The 13,757-nt window shown below is 40.1% G+C and overlaps 1 protein-coding gene and 1 long non-coding RNA gene across 4 annotated transcripts in view; one reads left to right on the plus strand and one right to left on the minus strand.

Annotated features, from left to right (window-relative positions):
- The window catches only part of LOC306854058, a 28,307-nt gene that overhangs the window by 13,299 nt on the left and 1,251 nt on the right, over window positions 1-13,757 (plus strand). Inside the window, exon 2 of the long non-coding RNA XR_013782798.1 lies at window positions 13,137-13,298. This is a non-coding gene — a long non-coding RNA (uncharacterized lncRNA). The remainder of the gene's footprint in view (window positions 1-13,136; window positions 13,299-13,757) is intronic.
- The window catches only part of LOC306854057 (RNA-binding protein Nova-1-like), a 50,099-nt gene continuing 43,062 nt past the window's right edge, over window positions 6,721-13,757 (minus strand). For all 3 annotated transcript variants that reach the window (XM_079391850.1, XM_079391849.1, XM_079391851.1), the window contains one exon: window positions 6,721-7,865. In XM_079391850.1, coding sequence (XP_079247976.1) covers window positions 6,843-7,865 — 1,023 coding nt within the window. In that variant the 3' untranslated portion in view covers window positions 6,721-6,842. The remainder of the gene's footprint in view (window positions 7,866-13,757) is intronic.

Consider the following 13,757-nt stretch of genomic DNA (forward strand, 5'->3'; position numbering starts at 1 on the left):
AGGAACGACTTAATAGATATTAGCACTAAATTGCTGACTTCACTGGTAATCCACAAGTCAAGAAACACAACTCACTATTTTTTGTACAAACACAATGCTACAGTTACATTAAATATTTAATACTTTTTAAAGTCAGTTAATGGATGATGTTAAAAGAAACCACTAAAATACTAAAAACAAAACAGTAATTCATCTTTCCAGTCATTCCCTTTTGTCTAGTTTCTTGATGCCATTTATTAATAGTGTATAGTAGTTTGAAAATAAATAAGCTCATGAAGGGTTATCAGAAAACAAAGCTGGCAGCATAGAAACATTAGATGTGGAGCTCAAGCATGGTTGAGACGCATGAAAATGATCGTTCGGCATCGCAGAGAAACAATTTCGTCTCGTGAACAGATGCTGCAATGGTCAAGACACCTAATCGACACGTATCACAATTTACACTCGACACGTCTGATATGTACAATGAGATTAGCAACTACCATCAGTTCAAGTATGAAACCTACACTAATCTTAGTCTACACTGGCGTTTAGTAGTGATTATGCATTATGTGGAGGGGCCGGATCCGGATTTTGACCAGCTGATGGTTTCGGTACTGGGCGCGTGGCTCTATAACCACCATGTTCAATTGTTGATCGCAGTACCGAATCGTTCTTTCTTGGAGCTGCTTTAGTTTAGTTTAGTTCAACTTCCTATCATCGGCAGTTCGTCGGAGCACTCCACAAAAGCGATTTTATGCTGCCAGCCCCATTACGTTGAACACGTTTCTGGTTACAGTTCAACCAAATCTGACAGATATTTACAATGAGAAAAAATAATGAAATTGTGGAGGAAACAGTTTGGATCTTATTGATTTTTTTTCTTTCTTTTGTGTGTCTTTTTTATTATTATGATTTTTTCGTCCCCAATGATGACTTAAAAAAAGAGAAATAAATCCAATCATCTCAACTAGAATTGCACAGTCTCAAAAAGGTTTGGAGATGGAATGGAGATTTTAAGTCCAAACAGTTGATGAACATAGAAGGGGAGGAAGAAGGTCAATAAAGTTCATGAGGGGTGAGAAGTTCAAAGTTCAGAAGACAGAAGATGGCTGCATGGCTGACGTTTACACACTCCTCAGCTTTTGTGAGCATGTTTTTATGCTAAAGGAACAAAAAGAAACCTGCCATTAATATTGATTTTTTTCTTTCTTTGCTTGCGCTTAATGTTTTCCATCGAGAAAATCAAATGGAGAGACTCGGGGGTGAGGAGAGTGACAGTGCCCCCCAACATTATGGCACACAATCAGTGATGTCCTGGAGGTTGAAGAGATGACAGAATTAGGAAAAGCAGTTTATGAGAGGTAGCCAGCCGTGTTTTTACCATGTTAATCCAGGTCTTGCTTTTACTGCTCGCTTTTTGGGTAATGTTGAGGCGTCATGACTGACATCATGTTATGGAGAAACATGCTGGCTTCATGGGTGCGTCCAATGGATGTCCAACATACAAGAGAACTCAAAAAGTTTGGAATGGTACTGTTTTTGTTTGGCACTCAGGAGAAAGTCTGGGAGGGTGTGAGGGGGAGGTCGGCAGAAGAGTGGGGAGTGGTTGGAAAAAAGGGGAGCAGTGAAAGTGCAAAAGGGAGAAAAAGGGAGAGTAAACAGGATACATATGAATGACATTTTTGTTATACTTGGTCTAGGTTAGAGAGTGTCGTACAAATAAAAACAGGAAAATAAAAAAGAGAACAGAACAGTGATATGACAAATGTATTCTAACATTGCTGGTGCTTCAATGGTTCGAGCTCAAGAGTGACCCCGGGCTGTCGTCTTCTGATGGCGTGGGGTGGGGGGTTGGACTGGGGGGGCGTGTGGGTTTGGGAAGAGCGACGAGCTCTAGCCGTGCGCCCACATAAAAGCAATGATCTTCTCGACATCAGCTAAACCATAAGTTTGCATTCATCTCGACTGCACAAAAACACAACTGCGCCGTCTCCTCTACGTATGAAAACATAGCAACTATGACTAAGCACAGTGCAATTTCAACATTGAAATTGAGAGTGAGAGAGAGAGAAAAAAAACAATATTCATGATATCAGACATGCCCTTTTTGGCACTTATTATCATTAATAGTAATAATTAAAAAACACTGTCAAAATAACGATTTCTGTAAAAACTATTCTGCTGTTTTTGGTCAGCTTCGAACATCTGGCCAATCCTTTCTCATGCAAACAGTAGTGCCGCATCATTGCGTTATGACGTCATCGGGAAGTCCCGCCCCTTTCCTTTATTTGTGGAGGTCTGAGGTAAAGGATTCAAGCAGTTTACCAGAAACAGGGCTGCTCTTATCTGGGGTGGCGTGAAGCGTAAGAGAAGTATAAAGTGCATATTCTCACGAGAATGGGCCAAGCTTAATGTGCAGTGATGGCAGAACAAGCTAAAGAACAGAAGCCTAATGATGTTAGTACTGACACAGCAAACACAAGCCCTAAAATCATGATCGAAAGAGTGATATGCAAACTTATGTAGTGGTGAATACATTCACGGCCATGTTAATGTCGCTAAATTAACCCTCCGTTACCCAACTTTTCCCATTGTTTTTCTTAGAAATTATCACAAAACATTGATAAGTTTGTACAAAATGAGTGCTATAGTTATGACGCTGAATATGACCATGACTATGAATGGATTTGGTTTCTGTGGCCTAGTTTTCATGGACAACAAAAACTCCAGCTTGGTCTTAGCAAAACAAAACAAAAAAAGGTAAAAACGTGAAAAAGCTCATTTAATAGCTTAAACTGTTGTTGCCATGTAAAGATTTGTCCTGAAAAAGAATGCACATTGCCTAATTGTTTTTTTGTTTTTTTTTGTGATTTTTTGTCCACTTTTTTTTTTAAATCCACGCTTCACTTGGTATCATGCAATATTGACGTGCAAAAAAGATAACATCTATCTTCACAAAATACATTTTCAGAACTATAAAAGGCTGACTTAAGAATGCTGATAACTTATAAAACTTTAACCATGCTAAGCTAACTCGGCAGTCTTCTAGCCCCAGGGGATGTGTCAATGGCCACATGGCACCCTGCTTTTGTTTGGCCTACGAGATGAATCCCACCCTTCTTTTTTTTTTATCAAGGACCAGTTAGTTTAAGGGGGCAGAAAACTCTCAACTTTATAGTGCTAATGTCTATTTTTTGCTTCTTTAGTCACTCTACCCCCGTTAGTTATATCTTAACTGTGGCTTGTTTGGCACTTTTCACATTTTTTTTTTTTTTTAATTACAAAAGTATGTCTGCTCTTAACTAATGGTGTTTAAATCACATTTAAATCTGTAAAGATCTATTTTGGCACAGGTTTATTTAATCCATTGATATAGCAATTATTTCATTATCAATGTAGCATTTAGTTAGACCTCTTACAACTACCACATCCTGCTAAATGACTGACCAGATATGTTTTTTAATCTTAAATTTTAGTACATCACTTATTCAATAGCAGCATCTTCACAACTTAAAAAATATTATATGCAAATCTACTCAACATCTAGGTAAATCCAAAGCTCCTACACAGACAGAATAAAAGGACAAGACATGACGACATGCTACTACGTATATTGCTTTCAGTACTCATCACATTTGATCTATTTTCCCAGTTACTAACAAAAAACAAAACGAAAAAAAACAGAGACCCCCCCCCCCCCCCCCCCCCCCATGTACTTTCAGTACTGAATACAAAAACAACAAAACAGAAAGCTGCTCCTTGACACTATGTTGGCACCTTTTTATAGTTTTCACATTAAATTGTCACAGTAATATCTTGCTATTTATGTGTCTTAAATCAAACGGTGATGTGACCGTTTTTTTCAACAAGAAAAAATATTATCTGTGGGATCTACCGAGACTCGTTCAAGCTCTGAAGTGTCTGATGAAGTACTGCATCATGGGTAAAACCGAATGCACAGATGCACTCTAAAATGCGGAGGCACTCGATTGCCATCGCTTCCTCGTCTTGATCTTCGAATCTGAACTATTACGTCCTATTGTTTGAAAATTGCACCTCAACAAAATTGTGCAGCTATCTTCTAGTAGAGTACCTGGAGTCATTGCTGTTTCAGACCTCCTCACCTTGGGCGCAACTGCTATACACATTCATATTTATCCAAACTTATCACCTTTACACGCATTTACACACACATGCACACCATACAAACACATGGATGGCTCGTATTATGTCCCTTTTTCAAGGTGTGATGTGCGCAATTGTGATCTACTGCAAGCTTCTAGTTCTACTCTGTAGGCGCATCTTCCCTTTCACATCGTCATTGTTTCGTGAAAGGGCAAGCAGACATGCACTGTTACACCAGACATCGCCACCCATGGAGAGATGTGAGAGAAAAGGGGGTCTCTGGGTTGATGTGTCAGAATGGGGGTGCACGAAGGTAAAAAGGGGTGTTGAGAAGAGGTGAGGGGAGGTGATGGTTTTTAGATGAGAATAAAGAAGCCTCCTTACCAATCGGTTCAGATTTACTCTCCCTGGTGCTCCAATAGCAAAGGAGAGGAAAGAATGATAACTTTAGTCATTGGGAGAGAGAGCACAAACTCTGTCTTTTTCTGTTGGTCTAATTCTTCTTTGGGAAATGCTCTCTGTTTTAAAGTCTTGATAAGGAGCAGTTTGGTATTTTTAAGCTCATTCCAGCCGGTATAGAATCAATATGTTGTCATTTAGACACAGAATCATTTTGGAGGACACCTACAGTTTAAACGTACAGAATATACCATCCTCTGCCCCTTCACGATAAATATACACGGTCAGCTGGCGGGTAGTTAGTGCACACTTGGAAAGTTAAGGTTGGATACTGCAACATGATGCCAAAAAACTGATCCGAAGAGTCTGACCTCAACCTAACAAACCATCCAGGCTTCCTTTCCGCCCTACGGTAAGCGATACCTTTTCTCCATGTAGGTTGTTATAAATATGAGATGTTCCACATGAGTACATTCCATCATAGTGATGCATCGATGCAATAACAATATAGAAACCCTGACTTTTTTTGGCCTTCCATCACGGCCTCCACACTTCACAGTGCATTAAGACGAAATTCAGTGTACTCAGATTCAAAACAAAAAAGGAAATAGGACCTTATTAGCAGCACATTCGTCGCACATGGGTAGTTCAGATCTGCACAGGACAATCTTCACATGGGCAGCCCGTTCTAGAATTTGAATCAATGGTGACTCGGGACGTATATTTAAAAAAACTGTGATAGAACAGACAACCTGGGACTTCCATGTTACCGAGCAGCCTGTGCAGATCAGAATTTGTTCGTAGTCGTTCAGTAGTATGTTGTTCATGAAACGCCTCAGAGCTCTGAGGGCCAATTTCTGATTTGATATGGAATATCTACACAAATTTTCCAGCAGATTTGCGCAGATATTCGACTGCAGCGGCTCAAAGTGCACAATCTCTCGCGCTGCAGAGGGGCAGCGTAGAGTAAAGATGGGGATATGTTTTGGGACGTTACAGAAAAGGATTGGCTTTCATATAAAGTTGTATTCTGACACTCCCTTGGACTTGTGCAAAGACCTACATTCTCATTCAGTAGATATGTGAATAAATTGTCTAGTCCCACTGTGATTTCAAGTCTGCGTATGTTTAGTTGCATTTTCAGCATTTACATCTGGTAATAGTTTGCTGAGTGTGTGTGTGTGTGTGTGTGTCTGTGTTTTTAATATCACTGTACAGTACATCTGCCCCTATTCTCTCTGTTGGTGCCGACGGTGCAGTTATCACTGGACGTTAAATAAGACATATATTACATGGACACACTATTCAATCTACTTAAATAAAAAACTAAATCCAAAATATTGTCTTTACATTCATGTCAACCTGAATTCACAGATTAAGAGAAACAAAAGGAAATACCTCAGTCCTTATGGGTGAAATCATATTAATAAATAACGTTGATGGTGATGATAATTTGTAATAATAATAATAATAATAGTAGTAATAATAATAATGATAATAGTATTTGTATAAACACCAGACCTAAAATCCCATAGACGAATGCCACAATTTTCTAGGAGTTCTGGTACGAAAGATTCAGGTGCATTTTGCATCCTGGCCTATGTCCGCAACATGATCTACAAGCTTCCCTTATGCTAACAACATCTGTAGTGGCATGCACCTGGTCCAACTGGAACCCCAGGTCAATGTCTAGTGGCGCTGAGAGACCCTGCAACAGCCTCGCATCCCCTGCCCTATCCTGCCCGGCGCGGGGCAGGGTCGGGCCGGCTGGGATTGGGAGTGCAGGGGCGAGGGGGGCTGGGGTGGGGTATGGGGTGTCACAGACTGGGGGGGATATATAATCAGTCTCAGGCCCTCTTAAAGAGAAGGCATGGGCGAAAGGGTGGGAGTTAAACTAAGGACTAAAAAATTAAAGAACAAAAATCTGTCAGCTAGGAGGGGATGGGGGTGGGGAAAGGGCCGATTCCTGGGATTGCTCCACCCCATTGTCCCCCATCCGACCACCTTGCCCACCTGCTGGGAACTGCAGCGCGGCAGCATGCCAGGTTGAAATGCCATTCACTGCTGTCCAGAAAATGCACAAAAAACTAAAGAAAAACAAAACAAAATCAACCAATAAAAATCCTGAACTTAAGGATTAAACCCATATTTACATTTTACACATTTTCAAATTTTCCACTTTGAGAGGAATTCTATCCATCTTTTTTTTTTTTTAATACTGAGATTTTTCCCACAAAGAATGTGGCCGATTTTCGTCGATATTCGCGCCCTCCATCTTTCTCTGTATCTTCCCCATCCCCCACTCTTTTTCTCTCCTTTTTTCATACTCCCTGTTTTTAGCCCACCTTCTGCGGATTGGTGGCCCTCACACCCTGCTCGTATGTGATTCGCTGGCTGATAAGATATTGGGCTGCCTGTGTGGCGGCTGGCGATCCGGTAATGGTAACTTTACGGTTTCTGGTGCCAGGAACAAACTCTCCCTTTTTAGAGATCTGAATGCGGGCTCCCGTCAGTTCTTGGTACTCCACAAGCGTTTTGCCTCCCTTCCCCAAAATGGCACCCACCAAGTTCTCCGGCACCGCAATCTCCACCACATCTTTGGCCCCCTCGGTCAGCTTCTCGGTGGCCAGCAGAGAGCTCGCCACCAGTGGGGAAGCGGCGCTCAGATAGCCGTTGGTGGCTCCGGTGGCAGCGGCGAGCGAGCCTAGCGTGAAGCCTCCCAGGCTGGTCGCCAGGTGGCCGGAGCTGGTGGATGCGTCGTTGGCGTAGGAGGCTAACAGGTTGGCGGCCGCGGCTGCGGCGGGGTTGGCGCTTGCGGCCACAGCGGCGAGGACTCCTGAGGCAGCCGCAGGATTGAGCCCTAGGCCCAGGGAGTTGGTATTGTATCCGTAGCTGGCTAACGTGTTCAGTGCAGATGTGATAGCCAGCAGGTCGTTCCCTGAGAAGCTGGACATGGTGGTGGGGAAAGCGCCCACTCCAGCCAGACTGGCCTGCCCTAGGAGACTGGAGGCCGTGGCCGCTGCCGCCGCAGCAGCAGCCGGCATTACCTCCGCCGAGTTGGCGTATGGGGAACCGGTGGGGTTTGAGTTGGCCACGGGGCCAGAGATGTTGGAGTAGCTGATGTTCAGACAGCTGCTGCTCTGTGGGTCCTCCTGGATCTTCTGCACAATGATCTCCACGGCCTTGCGGTTCTGCTCAGGCTCCCCACTGATGGTGACGACGCGTTCCTGCAGGTTGATGCCTTCAGGTTTCTGTGAGAGTTGGACCCAGGCACCAGACTGCTCCATGACGGCCTTCACCGTGGCTCCGCCCTTGCCGATGATCAGCCCTGCCGTGCTGTTGGGCACTATGAGCTTGGCCTGAAAAGAACATAAGCAGAGAAGCCAGTGTCAGTTAATGAGTCACTCTCCAGCACTCTTGTGCTAGATAAGCATGTACCATTTTTTAAATTTTGGGATTTACAAGTAGGAAGAATGTTTTTTATCCACTGGGAGCCCATTAGTGGCAGCACAACCAGTGTCTTTGAACACAAACAACTATTTTTGTGGCAACTCCACCCATATGTATTGAAAACCAAAGCCTAGACTTTTTACAGCAATTACTTTGTTTCAAGTTGCCTTTTTATTCATTAAACCACAAATCAAATTACATCTAACAGATTAGTTCAATCTAGTAATTCAGCGGCACAGCAGCATAGTGTTCTCAGAGAGTAAGTTTTAGACAATGTCTGTAAAAAACAATTTCCTCATTGATAGAGGGAAGAAAAGTGTAAACAGTGGTTCCCATGGTTTCTTCCCTAACTTAGACTGGCTTGCTCCTCTGATCAAGCAGTGATTCATGCTGGCACTTTTTACCAAAGCTTCACACAGAACATACTGATCTTTTAAAATGTTGCTAAAAGCACTGTTACTAATGTGTTCATTATGATTTCTTTCTAAAAGTATTTGATTTTGTTTCTACATAAGCAGTTTGTTCTTAAGTTGTGTGAATGTATAAGAGAAACTGTATTTGGTGCTGTAACTGATCACCATTTTATCTTATAAAATCTTAAAATAACATAAAAGGATTAGATACATTTTCTTTCTAGAATTTATCTAGATTTTTTTCCCCCAGATTGTATCACATTAGGTCGACTGTAAAATATTCCATTAAATTACAAATAATATTTTTAAAATCTCAGTGTTATAAGTACTATATAAATAGTGTATAAATATTAAAATGACACTGGTTTATCTGAGATACAAAACAAACAAGTATATAAAAACAAATATGAGACAGGAAGCAGAAAACAAAAAAATATGATTAAAATGATATTATAAAAGTGATTAGAGAGGAAAACTGCAGCACTGATGAGCCCAGAAAATGATGCATTAGAAGATAAATATAAAGATGCTTGTGTGTTTTGTTGTTGTACTTCCTGAGCGGTGAATCACTAGGTAAAAAGAGGCTCCTCCTGAAAAGCATCGACTCCCAGGGGTCAGTGTTTCCATGGAAACTCAACTCCAGCATTCAAGGGGGACTGAAAGGGAGTCGGAATGATGCATAGCAACCAACCAGCCAACCACCCTCCCACCCCCCACCTTATATACTCGCAACCATTCACTTAAAACCACCAGCTACTTGTGCCATAATACCGCATGTGCGCACATGTATAAGAAAACATCACACACTTTTTGAATTTCGTCTGTGTAACTTGACATATTCGTTTATTAATTAACCAACAAATTAGCACTTGATCTCTTTGATCATTGCCGGATACATCTACGCACCGTAGCATTGTGAGAAAACAAAATATGCTGTGTGGTGTTCGCTTTGACAGTTAATTACTCTGTATAATGAAAAGCTTCAGCCCTCCGAGAGCGCTTTGACAATGCTGGATTCAGAATATTTGCACTGTCAAAATGACAGATAGAGAGATGAAAATGGTAAAAAGGGGAGACGAGAGGAGCGAGGATATGTGTCTGTGGGGGCGTGTGTTTGTGTGTGTGTGTATGAACAAAGCGAAGGAGAGACTAGAGGAAAGCAGAGAGAGTGAGAGAAGTTGGGGAGGGGGTGGTGATCGGCTCAGCCTTTACGTTTGTTTCTTTTGTGAGCTCTAGCGTTCTTTTCACTCTTCGCCTCAAGGTCTGCTGAAGCTCGCTGCCCACAGACATGTCTTTACAGAGGCTGTTTAGCCTTGCCACTGTAGCTCGAACTCTCATTCAGCTCAGCCGTATTAGCATAGAAATTAAAAACTGCCGACAGTAAATTTCATGGACTTCTACATTCACCTTTTATCTTGCTAGAATAAACAGAACCTTTTATAAGGAACATTTTGAGCAAAATAATTGTATTCGCGATTAGCGTTTAATGCAATGGAAAGCAGATCGTTTTGGGCACCAGAGACGTACTGTGATTGATCTGTACATATGCAGTGCAGTCCAAAGGTTTGAGACCTGCAGTTAAAATGCATCTATTTTGCTAAACTATCTATTAGCAGATTAGACTTGTGACCTTTTGTTCAAAGGAGTTCACAAATTGATTAGTGACCTCAAAATCTGAATCTAAATTTTTTTTATTTTATTTTATTTTCCTTTTTTCAAAAAATTTACAAATCCTAAAACTTTTTTTCAGGCTTCAATTGAATTAGATTTTAATGTGTTCTCAAACTTTTGGATTTCACTGTATGGACAACATATATTAAGACGGCGCTCGTAGAAGTATTACAATTTAATGGTACATTGTAGGGATACATTTATATAATTTCACTATTAGTAACTTCCTGATGCAGATTTTGACTCTAAATCTTCATGTAGACCTTTAATTAAATGCACTGTATGCACACTAATAATTAATCTATTTTATTTATTACAATATTTATTTTTTATTAATAATTATTTTAAATAAAAAGACATGGTCACCTGGTTGATATAATGCCAATATTTATAAGTTTGGGGATGGCAAGATTTATTTATTTTTTTAAATAGTCTCTTATACTCACCAAGGATGCATTTATTTGATCAAAAATACAGTCATATTGTGAAATATTATTACAATTTAAAATAACTGTTTTCCACTTTAATTTAATTTTAATGTTTTAAAATGTAATATATTCCTGTGATGGCAAAGCTGAATTTTCAGCATTACTAAAGTCTTCAGTGTCACATGATCCTTAATAATTCTAATATGCTGATTTGATGCTTAATGAACATTTATTATTATTATCAATATTATTATAAAGACCCCCCCAAAATAAACACTTTTGGACAGTAGTGTATTAATTGGTCAATATATCTGTCAGTATATCTGATTCTGATGGTAGTCAATATGTCTATTCAAAAAATTATCAACGACACTTATATTTACACCAAAAATCTGCAATATTACAAAGATGTTTTTTTTTTTTCAAAATAACTTTTAGCATAATTAAGTGACATTTGTTGCTACTTATAGCAGATCCAGCTCTTCCACCGTTCTCTTTATGATGCCTTCATTTCCGATGATGGCATTTGGCAGGAGAAGTGCTGATTGAAATTAGGCTGTTGGGTCGGAATCGAGCAGCGTCGACACATATGCAGGTTAATTCCACTGAATGCATCCAAGTGCTGAGCTAGAGGAGGTGGATGCCTGCTACGTCTATCTATAAAAGAGTGAACGGAAGATTGAGGCTGGGACAGAGAAATAAAGAGTGCAAGATGGAGAGAGAGAGAGAGAGAGAGAGAGAGAGAGACGTCTGCTGCCGCTGCGCCACCAGTCATCTGGGACTAGAAGCCTTTGATGAATTGTCGGGAGGATGCTGCAGGGGGTTGTGGGTAATGGGCAATGAAAGATTGGTCAGCCATGAAGGACATGTGTGTACTCCTTATGTAGACTGTGTTACTTTGTTCTTTTAGTGCTACAAAAAAAAATACAGAAAATAATGAGAGCAGCATCTGAGACTAGCAAGAAATTAATCAAAGGATACGGTCTCGTTCTGTGTGGATTTTTGCTGAACGGGCAGATGAGGCCCCAGGAGTCTTTGTATCCGGCTGCGCGTTATAAAAACCGTTCTGCCGCTGAAAAAAGCAATTCAAACTTCCTCTAATCTCTACTGACGTGCCAGCAAAATGCACCCAGTCCTGAAGGTGGCAGGGGTCTCAAACGATGTGACCCCTGGCGCATCCCACCCGAGCAACTGTTCCCCCCTCCCAACCTCTGTCCCCGGAACAGGGCCTGACTCTAGAGCCGTAGCTGTTTGCACTTTGAAGTCTTAAGCGCTTGCCTTTGGGTTAATCGCCTGTCTCCTGATCCTGGGCTTAGCCGCCCATCTCTGTACAGCATCTGCCTGTGTGCTCTGGCTGCTGGCATTGACAAAGAAAAAAAAAGACTCCACACAAGTTAAAAATAACACCCAGTCCTCCTCCTCCTCCTCACCTTGGTCTTATGACTGTCGTGAAAGGTTGTTGTTTGCTAGCAAGGGTCCTGTACGAGTGGTCGGCTCTCAGTTTTCACTCCCTATAATTATTTCTGTCAGGCTCATCTGCAGCAAGCAAGCTTGTGATATGGCTGATTTTCATTGCTGTTTTATATTTTGAGCACGAGCAAAATGCAACAAACTACTAATTTCACCTGTACACTGTATAATTTTTATTTTTAACACTGTAAATAAAAGATTGTTAGAGTATGTTTTAGAAGAAATTACTATTTCAGTCTTTATAATTCAAATTTTCACATTTACTTTAATGTTACTAGCTGATTATTTGTGAAATTTATTAGCAATTTCTAAGCGGAAATTGTTTCTACACCCATTTTTTCACTTTAAATCTTGTTATACTACTAATTTTTTTTTCTTTCTACTTTTGGACCTGTTGGTGGTAAAAAGGATATATTTAGAGATGTATAAAAGCAATTAACATGCATTTATATGCAAAAGACAACAGTTTCCTCCATAAATATACAAACCGTTTTAACCCTCAGCTATCTAGACTTGAATAACCCTAAGTGAACAAGGGGAGATTCCCCCAAAAATAGTCTGTCCTGTAATGGTAAACTAAAATATGGTCCTCAATCTCTCCAAAATCCAGTGTGCTGCCCTCTCCAATAGAACACATTCATATTTTAAGTCTCAGATTGACATTAACTTGAATAAACATCTAGAATGTGACAAACATTCTGAGATCTTAAATGGATAGTTTAGGAAAAAATTAAATACTGTCATCATTTACTCGCCCTCATGTCATTCCAAACCTGTATGAACACAAATGAAGATGTGTTTTTTGTCTTTACATGGGGTCCAATGTTGTTTGAGACCTCACTGACTTTCATTGTATGGATAAAAATACTTTTCTTCAGAAACATTCTTCAAAAACCCTTTGTGTTCCACAGAAGAAAGTCATTTGATGAGATGGAGGTGAGTACATGATGACAGAATTTGGGAAACTATCCCTATAAGCTCATATACTAGCAAGTTGCATGATTTAAGATCTTTAGATGTGGATATCTACATAAAATAAACTTGCATCAGAAAATATCCATCTCAACATTACCATCTAGTCTTGACATCCCAGATCTCTCCAGAACCCAAATGCAGAGCAACAGCAAACGAAGTATGCGCCTTACAGATGCATATTTAATAAAGATCTAATTTATTATTGATTTTCATGCCATTTCAGACAGCTCAAGTCCTGCATCCATCAAAGAATGTTACAACTCGTATCTCCAGGGGTCCGGCTCAGGATTAGAGATGCGCGAGCTTCAGATAGAGTACATCCTCTCACACATAGACAATATGAGATCACCACAGTCCAATATCAATGGGGCGACCTGCTTTTAAGGTAGGTGTGACACTCGCTGTGAGACTTGATATAGACATGTCAATTCTTCTGAAATAGCCAATATAATCCCTGATAATAATGCACATCATTCTGACTTATTAATATCCTCTTGTATCATTCATCGGACATGCTATTTCGGGGCTTTATGTTGCATATAGAGTGAAAATATTTTACACCTCTTTTGACAATTGTTATCACATTTCATGATTATAAAATAATGTTTTGAAATGATTAAATCAAAGAAAACTGAAAAAGTCAGAGTTTTTTATAGTAAATATATTTTTGGCATGGAATTTAAGTGCAATTTGTAAGTGCAATAACTATAAAATAGTTTTGAAATTATAAAAAGCAATTGCAAGACAAACATTTTAAAGAGGCACAAAACTAGAAGAAAAATTTGGTTGCACTTTACTTAAAACCTTTATGTATAATGTATTATAAAGGGTTATTAAAGGGTAT

The sequence above is a fragment of the Barbus barbus genome, assembly GCF_936440315.1.
Source record: "Barbus barbus genome assembly, chromosome: 34".
Taxonomy (NCBI): Eukaryota; Metazoa; Chordata; class Actinopteri; order Cypriniformes; family Cyprinidae; genus Barbus; species Barbus barbus.